At 37.0% G+C, this 26,753-nt stretch overlaps 1 protein-coding gene across 1 annotated transcript in view; it reads left to right on the forward strand.

The window, feature by feature from the left end:
- Positions 1-26,753, forward strand: part of CFAP47 (cilia and flagella associated protein 47) — a 489,567-nt gene that overhangs the window by 29,159 nt on the left and 433,655 nt on the right. The window contains 7 exon segments of the mRNA XM_036839258.1: positions 6,461-6,650; positions 7,387-7,600; positions 10,237-10,386; positions 11,021-11,204; positions 11,305-11,401; positions 19,231-19,447; positions 19,751-19,992. Coding sequence (XP_036695153.1) covers positions 6,461-6,650; positions 7,387-7,600; positions 10,237-10,386; positions 11,021-11,204; positions 11,305-11,401; positions 19,231-19,447; positions 19,751-19,992 — 1,294 coding nt within the window.

Genomic DNA, 26,753 nt, shown 5'->3' on the forward strand with positions numbered 1-26,753 from the left:
TGCATTTAATGTTGTCCTAGAGGTCTCTGTGACTCTCCTCAATTCTTTTCATTCTTTTTTCTTTATTCTACTCTGTCATAGTTATTTTCACTATTTTATCTTCCAGGTCACTTATCCGTTCTTCTGCCTCAGTTATTCTGCTATTGATTCCTTCCAGAGAAATTTTAATTTCATTTATTGTGTTGTCCATCATTGTTTGTTTGCTCTTTAGTTCTTCTAGGTCCTTGTTAAACGTTTCTTGTATTTTCTCCATTCTATTTCCAAGATTTTGGATCATCTTTACTCTCATTACTCTGAATTCTTTTTCAGGTAGACTGCCTGTTTCCTCTTCATTTATTTGGTTTGGTGGGTTTTTACCTTGCTCCTTCATCTGCTGTGTGTTTCTCTGTCTTCTCATTTTGCTTAACTTACTATGTTTGGGGTTTCCTTTTCACAGGCTGCAGGTTTGTATTTCCCGTTGTTTTTGGTGTCTGTCCCCAGTGGCTAAGGTTGGTTCAGTGGGTTGTGTAGGCTTCCTGGTGGAGGGGACTAATACCTGTGTTCTGGTAGATGAGGCTGGATCTTGTCTTCCTGGTGGGCAGGTCTGTGTCCAGTGGTGTGTTTTGGGGTGTCTGTGACCTTTTTATGATTTTAGGCAGCCTCTCTGCTAGTGGGTGGGGTTGTGTTCCTGTCTTGCTAGTTGTTTGGCATAGGGTGTCCAGCAGTGTAGCTTGCTGGTCATTGAGTGGAGCTGGGTCTTGGCGTTGAGATGGAGATCTCTGGGAGATTTTTTCTGTTTGATATTACGTGGAGCTGGTGGACCACGTCCAGCTGGTGGAGCTGGTGTTTGATATTACCATTGCCCTGCTGGATCAATGTCCTGAACTTGACTCTCCCATCTCAGAGGCACAGGCCTGACACCTGGCCAAAGCACCAAGATCCTGTCAGCCACATGGCTCAGAATAAAAGGGAGAAAAAAAGAAAGAAAGAAAGAACAAAAAATTTTAAAAAATAAAATTAAATAAAGTTATTAAAATAAAAAATAAAAATTATTAAAAATTAAAAATTAAAAAGTAATACAAAGAAAGAAAGAAGAGAGCAACCAAACCAAAAAACAAGTCCACCAATGATAAGAAGTGCTAAAAGCTATACTAAAAAAACAAAAACAAAAACGGGCAGACAGAACCCTAGGACAAGTGGTAAAAGCAAAGTTATACAGACAAAATTATTCACAGAAGCATACACATACACACTCAGAAAAAGGAAAAAAATATATATATTGTTGCTCCCCAAATCCCCCGCCTCAATTTGGGATGATTCGTTTTCTATTCACGTATTCCACAGATGCAGGGTACATCAAGTTGATTGTGGGGATTTAATCCGGTGCTCCTGAGGTTGCTGGGAGAAATTTCCCTGTCTCTTCTTTGTTTGCACAGCTGCTGGTGTTCAGCTTTGGATTTGGCCCCGCCTTTGTGTGTAGGTTGCGTGAGGGCGTCTGTTTTTGCCCAGACAGGACGGGGTTAAAGGAGCAGCTGCTTAGGGGGGCTGTGGCTCACTCAGGCCAGGGGGAGGGAGGGGTACGGAGGCGGGGCGAGCCTGCGGCGGCAGAGGCCGGCGTGACGTTGCAGCAGCCTGAGGCGCGCCGTGTGTTCTCCCGGGGAAGTTGTCCCCAGCAGTGGCGGGCTGCACAGGCTCCCGGGAGGGGAGGTGTGGAGAGTGACCTGTGCTTGCACACAGGCTTCTTGGTGGCGGCAGCAGCAGCCTTAGCGTCTCATGCCCGTCTCTGGGGTCCATGATGTTAGCCGCGGCTCACGCTCGTCTCTGGAGCTCGTTTAAGCAGCGCTCTTAATCCCCTCTCCTCACACACCAGGAAACAAAGAGGGAGGAGAAAGTCTCTTGCCTCTTCGGCAGCTCCAGACCTTTTCTCGGACTCCCCCCCGGCTAGCTGTGGCGCACTAACCCCTTCAGGCTGTGTTCACGCCGCCAACCCCAGTCCTCTCCCTGCGATCCGACCGAAGCCCGAGCCTCAGCTCCCAGCCCCGCCCGCCCCAGTGGGTGAGCAGACAAGCCTCTCGGGCTGGTGAGTGCTGGTCGGCACCGCTCCTCTGTGCGGGAGTCTCTCCGCTTTGCCCTCCGCACCCCTGTGGCTGTGCTCTCTTCCGTGGCTCCGAAGCTTTCCCCCTCCGCCACCCGCAGTCTCCGCCCGCGAAGGGGCTTCCTAGTGTGTGGAAACCTTTCCTCCTTCACAGTTCCTTCCCAGTGGTGCAGGTTCCGTCCCTATTCTTTTGTCTCTGTTTTTTCTTTTTTCTTTTGCCCTACCCAAGTACGTGGGGAGTTTCTTGCCTTTTGGGAGGCCTGAGGTCTTCTGCCAGCGTTCAGTGGGTGTTCTATAGGAGCAGTTCCACGTGTAGATGTATTTCTGATGTATTTGTGGGGAGGAAGGTGATCTCCACCTCTTACTCTTCCGCCATCTTGAAGGTCTGTCCAGTAGTAGATTTTTATAGAAAGACCTTAAGCCATCATTGTCCAGAGGTCTATCTCATGCTGAGGTTGGCTATCCTTATGCAGTAGGAGACAGCTTATCAAACTGTGGTCTTGTGCCAGGACTCCCCACTACTGAGGCACACTGCAGGTGCAGCGGCAACGCGGAGCGGCTCACTCCCTGCCCGCCACCATGTTTCCGCTGCACCTGCCCATTTTTTTAATCGGGTTATTAGTTTGCTTTTGATTTGTATGAGTTCCTTATATATTTTGCATATTAACCCTATATCAGTTAGATGGTTCACAAGTATTTTTCCCATTCTGTAGGATGTCTCTTCACTATGTTGACTGTTTATTTTGCTGAACAGAAGGTTTTTAGTTTGATGCAGTCTTGTCTATTTTTCACTTCTGTTGTATGTGCTTTTGAAGTCTAATCCAAAAAATTGTTCCCAAGACCGAATATGTGATGTTACATGGCAAAGGAGTTTTACTTAGTGGTACATAGTGTGAATAATCCTTTGTATGTGTTGCTGAATTCAATTTGATAATATTTGGTAGAGTTTTGCATATATATTCATAAAGGACATTAGTCTGTAGTTTTTTTTTCTTGAATGTCTTTACTTTTTACATTAGAGTAAAACTGGTATCATGGAAGGATTTGGAAAGCGTTCCCTTTAATTTTTGGAATAGTTTTTGTAGAATTGGTGCTAATTCTTCAAATGTTCAGAAAAATTCACCATCAAAGCCATCTGGTTCTGGACTTCTCTTTGTCAGAAGTTTAAAAATTCCTACTTTAATCTCTTTACTTGTTATCCTAGGCTATTCAGATTTTCTGTTTCTTCTAGAACCATTTTCAGAAGTTTGTGTCTTTCTGAGGATTTGTCCATGTCATATAGGTTATCTAATTGGTTGGCATATGATTGTTCATTGTATTCCTTCATACTCCTTTTTATTGATGTAGAGTTGGTAAAGATGTCCTCTCTTTTATTCCTGATTTTAAGAAATTGAGTTTTTATTGTTATTGTTGTTGGCTTGGTGTGTCTAGCTCAAGTTTTTTTTCAATATCATTAATCATTTCAAAGATATAGCTTCAGGTTTGTTGATTTTCTCTGTTGTTTTCTATTCTCTATTTCATGTATTACATGACAAAGGCCTTTGTCTTTTTAAATATAGGTGCTTACTGCTATAAATTTACTTCTAATCACTGCTTTTGCTGCATTCCATAAGTTTTGGTATGTTGAGTTTTAGTTTTTCTTCATCTCAAAGTATTTTCTAATTTCCTTTGAGATTTCTTCTTTGACCCATTAGTTGCTTAGGAGTGTATTGTTTAGTTTCCACATATTTGTGAGTTTCCATATTTGTGAGTTTCCTTACATTCCCTTGTCTTTATTTGTTCCTTTTAACAATTTCTGTACTTTATTGATGTGCTCTATTTTGTGAGATGTTGTTCTCATATTTCCTTTAAGACTTCAGACATGTTTTTCTTCAGTCCTTTGAACATATTTATAGTAGTGTACTTACTGTCTTTGTTTAATAGGTCCAATAGTTGTTTTTCCTCAGGGACAGTTTCTGTTTACTGCCTCTCTCTTGTGTATTGGCCGTAACTTCCTACTTCTTTGAGTGTCCAGTAATTTTTTGTTGAAAACTGAGCATTTTAAATAATATAATTTGATACGTCTGGAAATCAGATCTCCCACAGGATTTTTACTCTGTGTTGTTGTTGTTTTATTTGTTTAGTGACTTTCTAGACTAATTCTGTAAAGGTTGTTTTCTTTGCTGTGTGCAGACAGTCAAGTGTTGCTCAATTAATTTAGTGGTCAGCTAATGATTGGGCAGACACCCCCTTAAATTCCTTGACTCCATATGTCTCACAGCCTTTGCTGAGTACCTCTGTATAAGTGTGTTGGGTGGGCCATGACTTCTGTGTTCTACCAGGTAGTTTGCAACTCTTTCTGGCTTCAAGTCCTCCTTGTACAGAGTCCCAAAGTCAGCCAGAGGTGACAGATTAGATCTTTCTCAAATCTTTCCTGGGGATATACACTCTCTTGCACATGTGTGTGGCAATCTAGATTGCCAGGAATATGTCAGAGCTTTTCTAATACCCTCTGAATATTTTTGGCTTTGTTTGTTTATCCTGTTATTTCTTATTAGCCTTAAATGCTAATGCTATCTCAGGTTGCTGTGATGTTCAACAATTGCAGCTGATTCTTTTTCAAGGGGAGGGTGGCAAAACCCTAGGGAGAGAGTTGTTCATACAGAGTGAGCTCTGAATCAGGTCAGTTAAAGCCATGCTCTCAAACTAGGCTTTTCAACTAGCTTTCAGACAGAACACATATGAGCACTTCTCTGGGGATGGGGTTTTTGGAGAGTTTTAAACCCATTCTCCCTCGATGGCTGCTAGGCTAATCATTTTCACAGTTACCATAGTTGCAAGGCTGTTGTTTTTCAAGGCGAGCACGAAGCTGGAATAAGAGGATGTGATTACAGTAGGTAAAAATGCCGCAAAGCCTGTTACTTGTTTAGAATTCAGCCATTTAAAAAAAAAAAAATACTCTTTGGACTTTCGCAATATTTTAGGTAATTTTCAAATATCCCAGAAGTTGATTTTGACAGTTTTCCTAGTGTTCTCTTTCTGTTTGTGGATGAGTAACTATTTGGAGGTCTTTAATCTGCCGTTCTGGAAGTGCTTCAGTACCATTTATCTTAATTTTTTCTTAGATAATTTTCCAGTAATGTGTATCTTAAAGGTTTGTCAATGCTGTATAGGATATTTCTAAAGACTTTCATATCACCACGATAAACTACCTTTCCTTAAAGTTTTATAAGCAGTATTTTTTGATCTGCTTTTTATTTTGTCCTAACAGTACAATAGTTTTTCTTAATCCATTTGGGCTGCTGTAAGAAAATACCATAGACTGCACAATTTATAAGCAACAGAAATTTATTTCTAACAGTTCTGGAGGCTGGACGTCCCAGATTGGGGTGCCAGCATGGTCAGGTGTGGGCCCTCTTCCTGGTCACCGACTTCTTGTGGTATCCTCACATGGTGGAAGGGGCTAGGGAGCTCTGTGGACCCTCTTTAATAAGGGCTCTGATCTCCTAGTTCTATCCTATAGGGCAGTGGTCCCCAACCTTTTTGGCACCAGGGACCGGTTTCATGGAAGATAATTTTTCCACAGATCAGGGTGGGTGGGGGATGGTTTCGGGATGATTCAAGCGCATTTATTGTGTACTTTATTTCTATTATTATTATGTTGTAATATATAATGAAATAATTATACAACTCATCATAATGCAGAATCAGTGGGAGCCCTGAGCTTGTTTTCACTTGCCACTCACTGATAGGGTTTCGATATGAGTCTGCAAGCAATTAATTTATTATGGTCTCTGTGCAGTCAAACCTCTCTGCTAATGATGATCTGTATTTGCAGCCGCTCCCCAGCGCTAGCATCACCGCCTCAGCTCCACCTCAGATCATCAAGCATTAGATTCTCATAAGAAGCGTGCAACCTAGATCCCTCGCATGTGCAGTGTACTGTAGAGTTCGGGCCCCTATGAGAATCTAATGCCACTGCTGATCTGACAGGAGGCGGAGCTCAGGCGGTAATGCGAGTGATGAGGAGCAGCTGTAAATACAGATGAAGCTTCGCTTGCTTGCCCACCACTCACTTCCTGCTGTGCGGCCCGGTTCCTAACAGGCTATGGACCGGACTGGGACCAGTACTGGTCTGCGGCCCAGGGGTTGGGGACCCCTGCCATAGGGCATTAACATATGAGGATTTAACATATGAGTTTCAGGGATTTCCCTGGCAGTCCAGTGGTTAAGACTCCACAGTTCCACTTCAGGGGGTGTGGGTTCAATCCCTTGTTGGGGAGCTAAGATCCCGTGTGCTGCGTGGTGTGGCAAAAAAAAGGCAAAAAACAAAAAAAAAAAAAATGAGTTTTAGGTGTTCACAAACATTCAGCCTATAGCAATTGGTCACTTTTCTTCTTTTTTCAGAATGTGACATGTTTATTCATTCCACATCAAGTTGGAGTCTTTAAAGTGAAGCAATTTACAGAGATTATTGGCTCAGTGACAGATGAAAATTTGCAGTCTTCGTCCCTGAAGCCTTTCCATCAGATATGTTTATATTTCAGTAGTGTCTGCAAACCTTCCACCAAGAAAGTTGTGATGAAAATTAATCCTGGTATGCTACTGGGGGTGCTTACCATTTATTTATCTATTTTTGGTTAATACAGGATTATCTTAACATACTAATGCTTAGCTGTATATATCAAATGTGGTCTAATCTAATGGTTCTCAACTTTTGCGTGCATCTAGGCCTGTTAAAACATATCACTGTCCTATGTCCCAGCGTTGATTATTAAGTAGGTCTTTGTTGGAGCCCAAAGATTTGTATTTCTTACATGTTTCCAGTAGATGCTGATGCTGCCATTTTGAGGCTCTCACTTTGACTAGCACTGGTTTAGTGATCTATAAAATTTATTAAATATTTTAATGGTTTTTATATTTTATTCTTTTACTTCTTTGTTTGAGTCTGTAATGTTAACTGGTTTTGACCATTCCATGGATTTTCTGGTTGCTGCTGTTCAACTAATTCTCAGTTATCTCTTATACATTGAACCATATGAAATTGCTGATACTCAACTCTCTTTAACGTATAAAAATTTCAGTTTCATGTGTGCCAACCCAGTCCTTCAAGTTACCATGTTTTAGTTTTTTTGCATGCATTTTTATTACTTATGCATGCATTATTTTGCTAAATTGTTTTATGTAGATCCATTTATTAAATGAATTATTCATATTTTCTGAATTTGCTTAAGGATTTAGCTTTAAGTTGGAACCAGTGGTCTAGTGTAGTAATTAATTCATGGAAGTTCAAAAAAAAACATATTTACACTTAATATTCAATTCTCTAAAAGGTATATCCCCTTTGATCAGTAATCCTATGGGACAGTTTGTGGTGAAAGACTTGGCAAAATACAAGGACCATGCACCTGTCACAGTGCTTCAATCAACCACGGCACACATTCACAATCATAACACAAGTAAGGAGTTAATAAAGGATGCTCTGATAGCCTTTCCCAATTACCGAGCTGCAAGTATCCGGTCTGGAGAAGAGCATAAACATTTCAGGTAATGTGCTATATTAAAAACCTGAAATTTTGTAAGATACAATAACCAGCATGACATGCAGAGATCTTACCAGATCCTGCTGTAACAAATTAGTGATGGTAATAATAATAATAGTAGTAAAATTAAATTTTCTCTCTCTTTTTTTTTTTCTTTTACATCAGAGGAGTGGTTGCTGAATGCTATTATCTAACCTCTCATCTCTATTGCGTACTTGCCAGGACTTGTGAATGGTTTACCAGATGATTCTTAAAATATGCTGTTAACAAGTAGAGAAGAATAATAGAAATAATCACTTTTGGAAATGTATACAGTCCTCAGAGTAGTCATGTTCATTAATTATGGCTGAGAGCCTGAATTTATCTAAGATGAAAAATTTTAAACTGTGATAAACAAGTTGTTCTCGTCTTCATTGTCATTATCTTCATCCCTATGCTATCATCTTTGTTCAATCCCCTCAAAGTCACATTTCCAATAACCTTTCCCAAAGTGAACTAAAACCTCCCCAATTATAAGGACTATGAGTGATAGTAAGCCTCAATTTAAAAATTACCCCATTTTCAAAGAAATTACTACCATGTCAATGCTTAGTGAGAATAAACCCAGTCAACCTGACATCTTTATTTGGGCCATTAGCTCAGGAATGGTTTTTATACATTTGAGGATGAACTGGGTTTCTTTTCTGCCTGCTTGTTTAACTGTCTAAACTTGACCATGACCCTGGGCTTTCTCTACTTGTCTCTTTACCTTTGGTGAGTCTTCAAGTTCACTTACTTTTATAGTCATTTTCTTAAAATACCATTTGATTTTTTAGTCCATAATTGTTTTATTATCCACAATTGGAAAATTCTGGGTTTTTATATAGTCTATTTTATGATTTTATTTTACAAATTCCATCCACAGCAGTCTTTATCTCTTTTTTTACTTGACAAGTACCATAAAACACACAAGCATAAAAATTATGCAGACTCCATTTTAAATAATTATACAGTATAAAAAAAGGAAAACTCATCCCACCCTGCAGAGGTAGCTGCTGGAAATAATTTTTAAATGTATCATTTTCAATTCTTTCCTATGCTTATACAAATATATCTATATAGAGATATAATGTGTTAATTTAACATTAACATTTTGTTCCTGTCTAAGTATTAATCAGATGATCTCAAAATGCCAGGATTTTTTTGAAGAAGGCTAACGTAAGCGTCCCATGGCCATAATTATTTTTCTCAATTTACTCTTTTCCATGCTAACAGAAATACAAAATTTAGTCCAGTTATTTTCTGGCTAGCAAATAGTAATGAAAATTTAAGTAATGAAATTTTATAGTGTATTAAGTTGTTGGTAATTATAATTGCTGTTTTATTTTTTAATGCTTTTTACCTTTTCAATTTTTGAGAAGAAAATAAGGTAAGAATTTTTGTCTAGTTTTATTTAATGCAGTATATGTCTTGTGTTTAGTGTATAGTAGGCATTCAGTAAAAATTTTTTTAATAAATAAGTGAGGAAAAATGCTTTATTTACATAGTAATTTTTGTTGTCTGTATTTTGCACATTAAAAAAAAATCACCTACTCAAAGTTGCAGAGGTATTTCTTAAAGTTTATTCTTTAAGGAGCTGATAAGCATTTAGATATGTTAGTAACCAGCTCTTTGTCACTTCAGGCACCTCCTGTACTACTTCTTTTTAAGTCCCTCCTTTTCTCCTTGTTACAGAGATAGGGACTTCAGATATAGGAATTATTTCTAGGTTCTAAAGGTGGTTAAGGATCCCAGAGCCTGAAGGGAGATTTAAATATATCAACAACTATCTGAGTAACAAAGCATTTGTTTCTCTCTTATTGCCTCACTCTCTTAAAGACTTTAACTCAGTTCAAGCTGTATTACTGTTACCACTGAGGAATTATCAAAAACAGGAAGAAATATTAGATATTGGATTAAATTTCATTTGACTATATATGACTACTAGGTTTATACTTAGGAGTTAATTATTAAGGGTGAGAATCTCAATGATTACTAAAACTTGATGAAGACTGAGGTAGCCTAAGGCCAAAAGATGTGAATAATTGTACTTCTTGTTTTTATGGAAAATATGTGGTAGGTGAAAGGAAGTGCATGCACCCAGTTGAGTGAATGTGAGATGTAGAGTAGTTTGCAGTTCTTCTTTGGATTTTTTTTCTCTGTACAGATGTATTGCTGATGGTTATTTCATAAGCTCTGAGATATTAAGAAAGCATGATTTAACAAAAGGATTCATTATTCTATATATTCTTTTATGATTTTGATCACAGTGATCTAAAAGTAATTAACTATTAGGAAACACTAATCAGATTCAGATCTAGTTCCATCTGTAATCTAGAACTGCCCAAATTGCCTACTTGACTAATACTCCAAGAGTGGGTTTAGGGTAGGTGCTACTTCTTCCCAATGACCTTAGGGATTTCCTGTGATTAGGGTAAGAAGAAAATTAGATATCATTCTATTTCTACATGTAATAATGTCTTGGTATATAAAAGGACTAGAATCTGTCCTGTTCACCATTCTGTGCCCAACTCCTGGCATAGGAGGCACTCAGTAAATACTGATTGAATAAATGCATACATATATACACCTAAATATTAACATGTCTTGCTCATACTGTAGGACGATTTTCACAAAGATTCCAAGATATAACTATGTGGATCCTGATTTTGCATATACTAAATTTGAAAAAATAGAAAAGAAAGCACATGAAAAGCATTATGCAGGATACATTAAATATTTAAGAAATGTGCGCCTGCAGAAAGAACAGAGGTAAAGTTCACTTCCTCAAACAGTGTGAAACAGAGCATGGTGCCTTAGAGCCAGAATTTTTTTCTTTACTCTTTAGGTTCTTTTTTAGTGATTTAAATGACTTTTCATGTATGAAAATAGCAAAACATTGAACTACTTTAACTGCATTTACTTCCTTTTTTACTTTTGATTTGGTAATGTCTTAGGTGGGCTTCCCCAGAAGCAGATTCTGAGACAGGAATTCCAGCACATGTGATTTTTGGAGCATGTTCTTTTGGGAGAAACCTGCACAATATGAGGAAAGCAGGAGAGGGCAGAAGAGAGAACTCAGAAATAATGTGTTTCAAATAAAGTTTACTCTCAGCCTGATACCTAGGGTCTTTTGAGCATAAATTATACCATGTTGTTGTTCCTGCCTTGAGTCATTGACTGTGAGCTGTCCTTGGGTATGGTAGGGTGGGCGTAGCTTCCTTGAGAAGGTGTTTGAGAATGGGGTCCCCTCAACAGAGGGCAATTTTATGCAGATTAGTGCTTCTGTCTGCTTCAGTGGATCTGAGTGTGTCAGTAACAGCATGTACTATGGGGAATATTTGGATTTACTGATGTATTTTCTAAAAGACTTAGCCTCAGTTAATTATTATTATGATTTCACTAGGAAACACATGTACTCATATAATGATACAGACATAGGATTACAGCCAGCATCGGGTCTAAAGTCACCCACACTCTCAGAAGCGGAAATAGAAGAGTTATCTTCAGCACAGCGTCGGATCAAATGTAACCAATTGCTAAGTACCAGAAATACAGCATCCACGGAGACAAAGTCTTTGAAAAGAAAGGCATGTGCAATATTTTACATTTTATTATACCATGAGAATTCTTAAAATATCTTTTGCTAATATTGAACAATTAATTTTGGAATAATGTGATTTCTCACAGGTTCTCAAAGGACTTAAATCAGACCCATCCTCACCCCATGAAAAACATGATTGCAGCTTAATCTTGACACCAAAGCAAATTCATCAAGTAATTGTTGATAAGAATCTATAAAAACCTACTGAACAATTTTTTAACAGATTTATTGAAGTAATAATTTATATTACATAAAATTCACCAGGTCAGAGCATGAAAATCAATGAATTTCAGTGAATTTACAGGTTTATGCAACCGTCATCACAATTCAGTTTTACAGTGCTGCCATCACCCTCATGTCTATATGCAAGTTACTCCCAATTCCCAGCCCTAGCCGCAGGCAACCATTAATTAGCTTTCTATCTCTATAGATTTGCCTATTCTGAACATTTCATGTAAAAAGAATCATATAATATGTGGTTTCCCTTATATTGTTTCTTTAGCTTAGCATAATGTTGGTAAGGTTCATCCATGTGGTAGTAGGTATAAATATTTTGTTCCTTTTTGTATCTAAATAGTATCTCATTTTATTAGGAATACCACATTTTGTTTATCCATTTACCAGTTGATGGACATTGAGCTATTTCCAGTTTGAGACTATTGTGAATATTTCTGCTATAAACACTCACATATAATTCTTCGAGTGAACATATGTTTTTATTTCTTTTGGTTAGATTCCTAGGAGTAGAATTGCTGAGTCATATGGTAAGTTTGTGTCTAACTTTTAAAGAAATTGCCAAAAATTTTCCACAGTGACTGCACCAAGTTACAATCCATCCAACAGTGTATTAGGGTTACAGTTTCTCCACATTTTCACCAGCAATTGTTATTTTCTGTCTTTTTGATTACAGCCATCCTAGCGGGTGCAAAATGTTCTCTCATTGTGATTTTTTTTTTTTATAGATTTATTTATTTATTTATTTTTGGCTGTGTTGGGTCTTTGTTTCTGTGTGAGGGCTTTCTCCAGTTGCGGCGAGCGGGGGCCACTCTTCATCGCGTTGCACGGGCCTCTCACTGTCGCGGCCTCTTTTGTTGCGGAGCACAGGCTCCAGACGCGCAAGCTCAGTAGTTGTGGCTCACGGGCTTAGTTGCTCCGCGGCATGTGGGATCTTCCCAGACCAGGGCTCGAACCCATGTCCCCTGCATTGGCAGGCGGATTCTTAACCACTGCGCCACCAGGGAAGCCCTCTCATTGTGATTTTGATTTGCATTTCCTTTTTGACTAAGATGTTGAATATATTTTCATGCATTTACTTAGAGGTACAACTATTTAAATTGTATATCTTATTTGGAGAAATGTCTTTGCCCAATTTTTAACTTGAATATTTACCTTCTCATTATAGAGTTGTAGGAATTGTTTATGTATTCTGAATACAAGTTTTTTATCAGATATATGATTTCCAAATATTTTCCCTAAGTCTGTGGCTTGGTGTTTTGTTTTTTTTTTTCTTTTCATTTTCTTAATAATGTTTAAAGCACAGAAATTTTTAATTTAAATGAAATTGAATTTACTAAATTTTTTACTTTTATAGATCATGCTTTTCATATCATGCCCAACAATCTTTAGCTAGCTCAAGGTCACAAATATTTTCTCCTATTTCCTTTTAAACATTTTATATATATATATATTTTTTCAGTACTTCATTCTTTTTGCTTCCTGAGTTGTAATCCATTGTTTGAGTATATCACAATTTATTTATCCTCTGATAACTTTTTTTTTATTATTATTTATTTATTTTTTAATCAGTCATCAATTTTATACACATCACTGTATACATGTCAATCCCAATCGCCCAATTCAGCACACCACCATCCCCACCCCACCGCAGTTTTCCCCCCTTGGTGTCCATACATTTGTTCTCTACATCTGTATTTCAACTTCTGCCCTGCAACCCGGTTCATCTGTACCATTTTTCTAGGTGCCACATACATGCGTTAATATACAATATTTGTTTTTCTCTTTGTGACTTACTTCACTCTGTATGACAGTCTCTAGATCCATCCACGTCTCAACAAATGACTCAATTTCGTTCTTTTTATGGCTGAGTAATATTCCATTGTATATATGTACCACAACTTCTTTATCCATTCGTCTGTCGATGGGCATTTAGGTTGCTTCCCTGACCTGGCTATTGTAAATAGTGCTGCAATGAACATTGGGGTGTATGTGTCTTTTTGAATTATGGTTTTCTCAGGGTATATGCCCAGTAGTGGGATTGCTGGGTCATATGGTAATTCTATTTTTAGTTTTTTAAGGAACCTCCATATTGTTCTCCATAGTGGCTGTATCAATTTACATTCCCACCAACAGTGCAAGAGGTTTCCCTTTTCTCCACACCCTCTCCAGCATTTGTTGTTTGTAGATTTTCTGATGATGCCCATTCTAACTGGTGTGAGGTGATACCTCATTGTAGTTTTGATTTGCATTTCTCTAATAATTAGTGATGTTGAGCATCTTTTCATGTGCTTCGTGGCCGTCTGTATGTCTTCTTTGGAGAAATGTCTGTTTAGGTCTTCTGCCCATTTTTGGATTGGGTTGTTTGTTTCTTTAATATTGAGCTGAATGAGCTGTTTATATGTTTTGGAGATTAATCCTTTGTCCGTTGATTAGTTTGCAAATATTTTCTCCCATTCTGAGGGTTGTCTTTTCGTCTTGTTTATGGTTTCCTTTGCTGTGCAAAAGCTTTGAAGTTTCATTAGGTCCCATTTGTTTATTTTTGTTTTTATTTCCATTACTCTAGGAGGTGGATCAAAAAAGACCTTGCTGTGATTTATGTCAAAGAATGTTCTTCCTATGTTTTCCTCTAAGAGTTTTATAGTGTCCAGTCTTACATTTAGGTCTCAAATCCATTTTGAGTTTATTTTTGTGTATGGTGTTAGGGAGTATTCTAATTTCATTCTTTTACATGTAGCTATCCAGTTTTCCCAGCACCATTTATTGAAGAGACTGTCTTTTCTCCATTGTATGTCTCTGCCTCCTTTGTCATAGATTAGTTGACCATAGGTGCGTGGGTTTATCTCTGGGCTTTCCATTTGTTCCATTGATCTGTGTTTCTGTTTTTGTGCCAGTACCACATTGTCTTGATTACTGTAGCTTTGTAGTATAGTCTGAAGTCAGGGAGTCTGATTCCTCCAGCTCCGTTTTTTCCCCTCAAGACTGCATTGGCTATTCAGGGTCTTTTGTGTCTCCATACAAATTTTAAGATGATTTGTTCTAGTTCTGTAAAAAATGCCATTGGTAATTTGATAGGGATTGCATTGAATCTGTAGATTGCTTTGGGTAGTAGAGTCATTTTCACAATATTGATTCTTCCAATCCAAGAACATGGTATATCTCTCCATCTGTTGGTATCATCTTTAATTTCTTTCATCAGTGTCTTATAGTTTTCTGCATACAGGTCTTTTGTCTCCCTAGGTAGGTTTATTCCTAGGTATTTTATTCTTTTTGTTGCAATGGTAAATGGGAGTGTTTCCCTAATTTCTCTTTCAGGTTTTTCATCATTAGTATATAGGAATGCAAGAGATTTCTGTGCATTAATTTTGTATCCTGCAACTTTACCAAATTCATTAATTAGCTCTAGTAGTTTTCTGGTGGCAGTTTTAGGATTCTCTATGTATAGTATCATGTCATTTGCAAACAGTGACAGTTTTACTTCTTTTCCAATTTGTATTCCTTTGTTTCTTTTTCTTCTCTGATTGCCGTGGCTAGGACTTCCAAAACTATGTTGAATAACAGTGGTGAGAGTGGACATCCTTGTCTCGTTCCTGATCTTAGAGGAAATGCTTTCAGTTTTTCACCATTGAGAATGATGTTTGCTGTGGGTTTGTTGTATATGGCCTTTATTAGGTTGAGGTAGGTTCCCTCTATGCCCACTTTCTGGAGAGTTTTTATAATAAGTGGGTGTTGAATTTTGTCAAAAGCTTTTTCTGCATGTATTGAGATGATCATATGGTTTTTATTCTTCAATTTGTTAATATGGTGTATCACATTGATTGATTTGCGTATATTGAAGAATCCTTGCATCCCTGGGATAAATCCCACTTGATCGTGGTGTATGATCCTTTTAATGTGTTGTTGGATTCTGTTTGCTAGTATTTTGTTGAGGATTTTGCATCTGTGTTCATCAGTGATATTGGTCTGTAATTTTCTTTTTTTTGTGATATCCGCCATAAGATTATTAGATCTTATGTTTAGCACTGCAATTCCTTTTTATGTTTTAAAAATTTTTGTTTATGGTATGAGTTGCGTCTAAATTCATATTGTTATATATGGATATTCAATGGTCCCAGCACCATTTGTTGAAAATACTATCATTTCTCATTGAATACCTTGACACCTTTGTCAAAAATCAAATGACCAAATATGTCAAGGTTTGTTTCTGGATTCTTAATTCTGGTCCATTGATCTGTATGTCTATCCCAATGACAATTCTATACTGTCGATAAGTAGCTTTATGGTAAGTTTTGAAATCAGTAAGTGCAAGTCCTCCAAATTTGCTCTTCTTTTTCAGGATTGCTTTGGTTATTCTAGGTATAAATAGGATCTTATTAGACCCACTTTGTCTGTCTTGTTCTTGTATCTCTGTCTTAATATTTCTGGCTCACCTCTGTATTGCTTGCCTCAACCAGTACTGAAACCTCATAATTCATGGGACATTGAGGCAGAGTACTCAGAAAGTTCTTACCTCAGTAGTGGAGAATAATTATTACTCTTTAAAGCACTGCTCTGGACCCGGGTAACATTCATAAAAGAAAGATCTGGAAGGACCAGTCTTTTTATTTATTTATTTATTTATTTATTTATTTATTTATTTATTTATTGGAGGTGTTGGGTTTTCGTTGAGGTGCACGGGCTTCTCATTGCAGTGGCTTCTCCTGTTGTGGAGCGTGGGCTCTAGGTGCACGGGCTTCAGTAGTTGTGGCACACAGGCTCAGTAGTTGTGGCTCACGGGCTCCAGAGTGCAGGCTCAGCAGCTGTGGCGCATGGGCCTAGTTGCTCCGCGGCATGTGGGATCTTCCCAGACCAGGGCTTGAACCCGAGTCCCCTGCCTTGGCAGGCGGATTCCTAACCACTGCGCCACCAGGGAAGTCCCAGACCAGTCTGTTTTAAGGTAACTTCCTTCCAGGGCAGAGCTCAAGAACATTATAGAAATATGAAAAAGTATCCAGTACCTAATGAGGTAAAATTTACTATATTGACATCCAAACAAAGATTACAATACATAAGAAGAAGCAGGAAAATACAACCCATAATAAAGAGAATTATTAATCAGTTAAATCTGATTAATACTGATACGTAGGTTAGAATTATCAGACAATGACACTAAAACAGTTATTGTACCTGTATTCCATTTATTCAAAAAGTTATGCAGAGACATAGAAGATATGCAAAAACGATCCATATAATCTACAGATTCACCACAGTTCCAACCAAAATCCCATCAGGAACTTTTGTAGAAATTGACAGGCTCATTTTAAAATTCACATGGAAATGCAATGTAATTAGAAGAGTCAAAACCGTTTTGAAAAAGGAAAACATGTTGGAGATAAAACACTGCTTGATTTCAAGATTTATTATAAAGCTATAGTAAGCCAAACTGTATGTTACTGGCATAAATATAGACCAATGAAACATAAGTAAGGTTCAGAAATAGACCTATATATATTGGACAACTGAATTTTGACAAAGGTAAAAGGCATTGAGGTTCAAAAAGGTGCAGAAAGCATAGTCTTTTCAATAAGTAGTGCTACAGACCTACTAGAGAACAGACTTGAGGATATGGGGAGGGGGAAGGGCAAGCTGTGACAAAGTGAGAGAGTGGCATGGACATATATACACTACCAAACGTAAAATAGATAGCTAGTGGGAAGCAGCTGCATAGCACAGGGAGATCAGCTCGGTGCTTTGTGACCACCTAGAGGGGTGGGATAGGGAGGGTGGGAGGAAGGGAGACGCAAGAGGGAAGAGATATGGGAACATATGTATATGTATAACTGATTCACTTTGTTATAAAGCAGAAACTAATACACCATTGTAAAGCAGTTATACTCCAATAAAGACGTTTAAAAAAAAAAAAAAAAAGAATGTGACCATATACAAAAATTAACTCAATATGGATCAAAGACCTAAACTTAAGAGCTAAAACTATAAAACTCTTAGAAGAAAACAGGTGAAATTTTTCAGGGCATTGGGTTTGGCAATCATTTCTTGGATATGACACCAAAAGCATAGGCAACAAAGGAAAAAATAAACCAGATTTCATCGAAATGAAAAACTTTTTTGTGCATCAAAGGACACAATAGAGTGAGAAGACAACCTTCATAATACGAAAAACTATTTGCAAATAATATATTTGATAAGTGATTAATGTCCAGGATGTATAAAGAACTCCTACAACTCAACAACAAGAAACACAATTAAAAATGCACAAGACTTGAATAGACATTTCTCCCAAGAAGACATACAAATGCTCTGTAAGCACATGAAAAGATGCTCAATATCATTAGTCATTAGTGAAATGCAAATCAAAACCACAGTGAGGAACCACATCACATGTGTTAGTATGGCTGTGATTAAAAAAAAAAAAAGTAGTGCTAGAACATGAAAGTCACACACCAAAAAAAAAGAAAAAAAAGGAGTTTGTAGCCATACCTTATATCATGTGCCAAAACTAAATCAAAATAGATCATAAGCCATGTGCTTCCTTCCTTATAGAAGATATGACAAATAAGCACATGGAAAGATGCACAACATTGTTCATTGTAAGGGGAACACAAAATAAAACCGCAATGAGATACTGCTATTAATCTATTAGAGTGGCTGAAAAACTTACCATTTCAATTGTTGCTGAAGATGTGAGGGAACTGGGACTCTTTTACACTGCTAGTGGGAATGTGAAATTATACAACCACTTTAAAGCAGTTTGGCAGTTTCTTAAACATTTAAACACACATGTACCATATTACCCATCCATTATACTCCTAGATATTTATCCAAAAGAAATGAGGGCATATTTTCAAACAAATACTTGTTCGCAAATGTTTTAGCATCCTTAATTTTAATAGGCCATACCTGGGAAGAATCGAAGTGTTAACAGGTGATATATAAACATTCACCTATAATGGACTACTACTTAGTAATATAAAGGAATGGACTGTTGACACACGAAACATCTTAAATGGATCTCCAGAGAGTTTGCTGAGTGAAAGAAATCAGAGAAAAACCATACATGCTATATTATTCCACTCATATTAAAGTCTAGAAGATGCAAAGTGATCTATAGTGACATAAAGCAGATGAGTGGTTGTCTGGAAAGGGGGAATACAGAGGATGGTGGTAGGGAGAAACTATAAAGGGGCCAAGAATACTTTTTGGAGTGATGGATGTTCACTCTCTTCATTGTGGTGATCGTTTCAGGTATTTCACCTGTATACAGGTGTATATATATGTCAACACTTACGGAATTCTGTACTTTAAACATGTACAGTTTGCTGTATACTAGTTAAAATTAAGCTGTTAAAAAAGCAGGATAAGACATAATTAAGATTGTTATGATGTAAAAACTTCTAGCATTTAAAGGGGAAAACTTAAAATTTAAACAGTGAGTCATGGGAAGTTACCAATTTCTGTAAGCTCTGGATAAGTGAACATAAATGCATTTATGGGAGTGGAGAGGGTGTAGGAGAATGCAAATTCATGTACTGAGTTATAATTAGTGCTAATAATTTTGTCATGTAATTTTCCATATAATCACAATATGTATTGAATTTTGGCCTATCACCTCAAATTATGGACATTTAGATAAAAAGCTCTGTTAATAATTTCTGATATTATAGTAAATATTTTAAGTACTATTTTTAACGAATTAATCGATCAGCATATAGTATGAAAACTTAAATAAGTCAATGAACATATTTGTCAACATTAAACTTAGTAACTTTTCATTTTTTCAAGGCCCTCTGTCCTTAACTTTGGTGATGTTTGTGTGAACTCAACAAATACTCATCTACTACATGTTATTAATATGCTACCTATTCATATTTTGATCCAGTTAGATGTCAGTTTGCAAGAACTTCGGAAAACCAACCAATTTTCATATGTGATTCCACCTACAGCTAGTACTTATGTTTCAGTGATATTTGAATCTCCCACTATTGGAAAATTTTGGAAGTAGGATTTATTTTCAAATTTCTGTTTGCTAGAATCAAAATGTCCTTTTGTATATTTACCCCAATTATTGTAGTATATATTATGTTTGGTCCCCAAACATAGAAACTATATGTGCAGCAATTTGTAGATTTGTAGAGTCATATTTCAATGGTAGTCTAATTACCTTTCATAATTATTTTGATATTGTTTACTAAGAATTGTTGATGTCAATCAATAATATATGCATTTTTACATGTAACTGAATTCTACCATTCAGTTAAGAGGTGTTATCAGTTAAATTTGGATGCCTTTGCTGTGTTACAGGTCTTTCACCTTTACAGTGAACAATATGCCTGGTGGGCACATCCTAGTGATGGCAGTTGTCCTGCCAGTAAAACTTGAGCTATCTGCTAATGAGCTACTACTGAGACCACAAGGCTTCTTGGTGAAAACATGTTTTAGGGGGATGGTTAGGTTGTTTAATCCTCAGAATTATTTTGTCAAATTTGAATGGCAACCGATAAATACAGGAAAAGGGATGGCATTTTCCATTCGTCCAGCTAAAGGTAATAGTTTATTCTGTTTGTTTGATTTAGACATTCATTTATTCATGTATTCAGGCATTAATCATATCTGGAGTGTGTACTGTATAACGGTGATAAGAACGTAGAAGTAAATCACAAATGGTCTTGGGACAATGGGACATTCCTTCCCTCCTTCCTTCCTTACGTCCTTCCCTTCCTCTCCCCCTCCCTCCCTCTTTATCTCTAATTTAGAAATAGTCTTCATTTGCGATCTAAGTAGACTATACTTCAGGTCACAGAGGAGTCCTGGTTTGTTGAATTCTTGCCTTAGGTGCTTTTCCTGTGAATATCAGTCATTCCCAAATCATGCCTTCTATATAACTCTACCAGTGTTGGTAACAGGGAGTGTTATAAACAAGCTCGAGTATTAATTTAAGTTCACTTAATTTTAGTGCAGATATAGGTGGATGTTGACAAATTTAACAAGTGGAAGAGGAGGACTGTCCCTTTATTATGGCTGGAGATCATTGATATAACCATATTTAATCTTTTTATTAATCTGGATAGATTTAGCACAATCCCAGATTATAATTTATTAAGCATTCGAGGTATACTTCTATCAATATTTAGCAGATTCATTTGACCAAGCTCTTTTTTGTTGTTGTTGTTATTAATACTGGAAATACTGGGTCCTGCCCCAAACTAGAAAAAAGTGGAGTAAATGATCAGAGAAGAAAAAGAAAATATTTCTGCAGATTTCAGAGATTCTAGATAAACCTTCTCCAGTTTTTTTGAACAGGTATCAATTGTAGTTATATTATCTGCATTCCAGCTATAGGTTCTGATCAAGCACGTGATATGGCACTAAGGGTGTCAGAAAAGCACAGTGCCCAGGTACTTTTCCTTGTATTTCTGCATCCTAGCCAGTGTTGAGTGGCTGGGCTTGTGGCTGCCATGGAAATGCTGTGAAACTGCTTCATTTGTCAAAAGTGGAATTACAATGTTATAAACTTCTCATGGTTTTTAGTACTCTATTTTTACAGGGAGATTTTAGTATTTTCTTTTCTTTGGGTTACTCATAACACCTCTTACATTTTGTTAAATCAAAGCAAAAAACACAAAGACATTTAATTCCAAATACAGTATTAATATGAATAATACCATTAGCCTTTAAGTACTTGTAATTTTTTTAGAACACAAATGATACAATACTTGAATCTATTTGATATAGCATCGAGGAAAGTATGCATAATTTATATTATATACCTAGATTTCTCTAATGTCATTTTCCTTCTGCTGCTCAGAATATTCATACAATAATTACTCACTTTTGTTTTTGCCTCTTTGTATAAATCTTTTTGTTTTTAACATCTTGATTGGAGTATAATTGCTTTACAATGGTGTGTTAGTTTCTGCTTTATAACAAATTGAATCAGCTATACATATACATATATCCCCATATCTCCTCCCTCTTGCGTCTCCCTCCCACCCTCACTATCCCACCCCTCTAGGTGGTCACAAAGCGCGGAGCTGATCTCCCTGTGCTACGTGGCTGCTTCCCACTAGCTATCTATTTTACATTTGGTAGTGTATATATGTCCATGCCACTCTCTCACTTTGTCATAGCTTACCCTTCCTCCTCCCCACACCCTCAAGTCCATTCTCTACGTCTGCATCTTTATTTCTGTCCTGCCCTTAGGTTCTTCTGAACCATTTTTATTTTATTTTTTTTAGATTCCATATATATGTGTTAGCTTACGGTATTTGTTTTTCTCTTTCTGACTTACTTCACTCTGTATGACAGACGCTAGGTCCATCCACCTCACTACAAATAACTCAGTTTTGTTTCTTTCTATGGCTGAGTAATATTCCATTGAATATATGTGACACATCTTCTTTATCCATTCATCTGTTGATGGACACTTAGGTTGCTTCCATGTCCTGGCTATTGTACATAGAGCTGCAATGAACATTGTGGTCCCTGACCCTTTTTGAATTATGGTTTTCTCAGGGTATATGCCCAGTAGTGGGATTGCTGGGTCGTATGGTAGTTCTATTTTTAGTTTTTTAAGGAACCTCCATACTGTTCTCCATAGTGGCTGTATCAATTTACATTCCCACCAACAGCGCAAGAGGGTTCCCTTTTCTCCACACTCTCTCCAGCATTTATTGTTTGTAGATTTTTTGATGATGGCCATTCTGACTGGTGTGAGGTGATACCTCATTGTAGTTTTGATTTGCATTTCTCTAATGATTAATGATGTTGAGCATCCTTTCGTGTGTCTGTTGGCAATCTGTATATCTTCTTTGGAGAAATGGCTATTTAGGTCTTCTGCCCATTTTTGGATTGGGTTATTTGTTTTTTTGATATTGAGCTGCATGAACTGCTTGTAAATTTTGGAGATTAATCCTTTGTCAGTTGCTTCATTTGCAAATATTTTCTCCCATTCTGAGGGTTGTCTTTTCGTCTTGTTTATGGTTTCCTTTGCTGTGCAAAAGCTTTTAAGTTTCATTAGGTCCCATTTGTTTATTTTTGTTTTTATTTCCATTTCTCTAGGAGGTGGGTCAAAAAGGATCTTGCTGTGATTTATGTCATAGAGTGTTCTCCCTATGTTTTCCTCTAAGAGTTTGATGGTGTCTGGCCTTACATATAGGTCTTTAATCCATTTTGAGTTTATTTTTGTATATGGTGTTAGGGAGTGTTCTAATTTCATTCTTTTACATGTAGCTGTCCAGTTTTCCCAGCACCACTTATTGAAGAGGCTGTCTTTTCCCCATTGTATAGTCTTGCCTCCTTTATCAAAAATAAGGTGACCATATGTGCGTGGGTTTATCTCTGGGCTTTCCATCCTGTTCTATTGATCTATATTTCTGTTTTTGTGCCAGTGCCATACTGTCTTGATTACTGTAGCTTTGTAGTATAGTCTGAAGCCAGGGAGCCTGATTCCTCCAGCTCTGTTTTTCTTTCTCAAGATTGCTTTGGCTATTCGGGGTCTTTTGTGTTTCCAAACAAATTTTGAAATTTTTTGATCTAGTTCTGTGGAACATGCCATAGATAGTTTGATAGAGATTGCTTTGAATCTGTAGATTGCTTTGGGTAGTATAGTCATTTTCACAATGTTGATTCTTCCAATCGAAGAACATGGTGTATCTCTCCATCTGTTTATATCATTTTTAATTTCTTTCATCAGTGTCTTATAATTTTCTGCATACAGGTCTTTTGTCTCCTTAGGTAGGTTTATTCCTAGATATTTTATTCTTTTTGTTGCAATGGTAAATGGGAGTGTTTCCCTAATTTCTCTTTCAGATTTTTCATCATTAGTGTATAGGAAGGAAAGAGATTTCTGTGCATTAATTTTGTATCCTGCTACTTTACCAAATTCATTGATTAGCTCTAGTAGTTTCCTGGTAGCATCTTTAGGATTCTCTATGTATAGTATCATGTCATCCACAAACAGTGACAGCTTTACTTCTTCTTTTCTGATTTGGATTCCTTTTATTACTTTTTCTTCTCTGACTGCTGTGGCTTAAACTTCCAAAACTATGTTGAATAATAGTGGTGAGAGTGGGCAACCTTGTCTTCTTCCTGAACTTAGAGGAAATGGTTTCAGTTTTTCACCAGTGAGAATGATGTTGGCTTTGGGTTTGTCATATATGGCATTTATTATGTTGAGGTAAATTCCCTCTGTGCCTGCTTTCTGGAGGGTTTTTATCATAAATTGGGGTTGAGTTTTGTTGAAAGCTTTTTCTGCATCTACTGAGATGAACATATGGTTTTTCTCCTTCAATTTGTTAATATGGTTTATGACATTGATTTGTGTATATTGAAGAATCCTTTCATTCCTGGGATAAGCCCCACTTGATCATGGTGTATGATCCTTTTAATGTGCTATTGAATTCTGTTTGCTAGTATTTTGTTGAGGATTTTTGCATCTGTGTTCATCAGTGATGTTGGCCTGTAGTTTTCTTTCTTTGTGACATCTTTGTCTGGTTTTGGTATCAGGGTGATGGTGGCCTCGTAGAATGAGTTTGGGAGTGTTCCTCCCTCTGCTATATTTTGGAAGAGTTTGAGAAGGATAAGTGTTAGCTCTTCTCTAAATGTTTGATAGAATTTGCCTGTGAAGCAATCTGCTCCTGGGCTTTTGTTTGCTAGAAGATTTTTAATCACAGTCTCAATTTGAGTTCTTGTGATTGGTCTGTTTATATTTTCTCTTTCTTCCTGGTTCAGTCTTGGAAGATTGTGTTCTTCTAAGAATGTGTCCATTTCTTCCAGGTTGTCTATTTTATTGGCATATAGTTGCTTGTAGTAATCTCTCATGATCCTTTGTATTTCTGCAGCGTCAGTTGTTACTTCTCCTTTTTCATTTCTAATTCTATTGACTTGAGTCTTTTCCCTTTTTTTCTTGATAAGTCTGGCTAAAGGTTTATCAATTTTGTTTATCTTCTCAAAGAACCAGCTTTTAGTTTTATTGATCTTTGCTATTGTTTCCTTCATTTCTCTCTGATCTGATCTTTATGATTTCTTTCCTTCTGCTAACTTTGGGGCTTTATGGTTCTTCTTTCTCTAATTGCTTTAGCTGTAAGGTTAGGTTGTTTATTTGAGATGTTTCTTGTTTCTTGAGGTAGGATTTTATTGCTATAAACTTCCCTCTTAGAACTGCTTTTGCTACATCCCATAGGTTTTGGGTTGTCATATTTTCATTGTCATTTGTTTCTAGGTATTTTTTGATTTCCTCTTTGATTTCTTCAGTAATCTCTTGGTTATTTAGTAGTGTATTGTTTAGCTTCCATGTGTTTGTATTTTTTACAGATTTTTTCCTGTAATTGATATCTAGTCTCATAGCGTTGTGGTCATAAACGATACTTGATTCGATTTCAATTTTCCTAAATTTACCAAGGCTTTATTTGTGACCCAATATATGATCTATCCTGGAGAATGTTCCTTGAGCATTTGAGAAGAAATTGTATTCTGTTGTTTTTGGATGGAATGTCCTATAAATATCAATTAAGTCCATCTTGTTTAATGTATCATTTAGAGCTTGTGTTTCCTTATTTATTTTCATTTTGGATGATCTGTCCTTTGGTGAAAGTGGGGTGTTAAAGTCCCCTACTATGATTGTGTTACTGTCGATTTCCCCTTTTGTGGCTGTTAGCCCTTGCCTTATGTATTGAGGTTCTCCTCTGTTGGGTGCATAAATATTTACAGTTGTTATATCTTCTTCTTGGATTGATCCCTTGATCATTATGTAGTGTCCTTCTTTGTCTCTTGTAATAGTCTTTATTTTAAAGTCTATTTTGTCAGAATTGCTACTCCAGCTTTCTTTTGATTTCCATTTGCATGGAGTATCTGTTTCCATCCCCTCACTTTCAGTCTGTATGTGCCCCTAGGTCTGAAGTGGGTCTTTTTTAGATAGCGTATATACGGGTCTTGTTTTTGTATGCATTCAGCCAGTCTGTATCTTTTGGTTGGAGCATTTAATCCATTTACATTTAAGGTAGTTATCAATATGTATGTTCCTATTACCATTTTCTTAATTATTTTGGGTTTGTTATTTTTGGTCTTTTCTTTTCTTGTGTTTCCTGCCTAGAGAAGTTCCTTTAGCATTTGTTGTAAAGCTGGTTTGGTGCTGCTGAATTCTCTTAGCTTTTGTTTGTCTGTAAAGGTTTTAATTTCTCCATCGAATCTGAATGAGATCCTTGCTGGGTAGAGTAATCTTGGTTGTAGGTTTTTTCCCTTTCATCACTTTAAATATGTCCTGCCACTCCCTTCTGGCTTGCAGAGTTTCTTCTGAATGATCAGCTGTTAACCTTATGGGGATTCCCTTGTATGTTATTTGTTGTTTTTCCCTTGCTGCTTTTAGTATTTTTTCTTTGTATTTAAATTTTGATAGTTTGAATAATATGTGTCTTGGTGTGTTTCTCCTTGGATTTATCCCGTTTGGGAGTCTCTGTGCTTCCTGGACTTGATTGACTATTTCCTTTCCCATATTAGGGAAATTTTCAACTGTAATCTCTTCAAATATTTTCTCAGTCCCTTTCTTTTTCTCTTCTTCTTTGGAAACCCCTACAATTCGAATGTTGGTGCATTTAATGTTGTCCCAGAAGTCTCTGAGACTGTCCTCAATTCTTTTCATTCTTTTTTCTTTATTCTGCTCTCTGGTAGTTATTTCCACTATTTTATCTTCCAGGTCACTTATCCATTTTTCTGCCTCAGTTATTCTGCTATTGATTCCTTCTAGAGAATTTTTAATTTCGTTTATTGTGTTGTTCATCATTGTTTATTTGCTCTTTAGTTCTTGTAAGTCCTTGTTAAACGGTTGTTGTATTTTCTCCATTCTATTTCCAAGATTTTGGATCATCTTTACTATCATTACTCTGAATTCTTTTTCAGGTAGACTGCCTATTTTCTCTTCATTTGTTTAGTCTGGTGGGTTTTTACCTTGCTCCTTCATCTGCTATGTGTTTCTCTGTCTCCTCATTTTGCTTAACTTACTATGTTTGGGTTCTCCTTTTCACAGGCTGCAGGTTCATTGTTCCCATTGTTTTTGGTGTTTGCCCCCAGTGGCTAAGGTTGGTTCAGTTGGTTTTGTAGGCTTCCTGGTGGAGGGGACTAGTGTCTACGTTCTGGTGGATGAGGCTGGATCTTGTCTTTCTGGTGGGCAGGACCACATCCGGTGGTGTGTTTTGGGGTGTCTCTGATCTTATTATGATTTTAGGCAGCTTCTCTGGTATTGGGAGGGTTTGTGTTCCTGTCTTGCTAGTTGTTTGGCATAGGGTGTCTAGCACTGTAGCTTGCTGTTTGT

This window comes from Balaenoptera musculus, chromosome X (assembly GCF_009873245.2).
Source record: "Balaenoptera musculus isolate JJ_BM4_2016_0621 chromosome X, mBalMus1.pri.v3, whole genome shotgun sequence".
In the NCBI taxonomy this organism is placed as follows: Eukaryota; Metazoa; Chordata; class Mammalia; order Artiodactyla; family Balaenopteridae; genus Balaenoptera; species Balaenoptera musculus.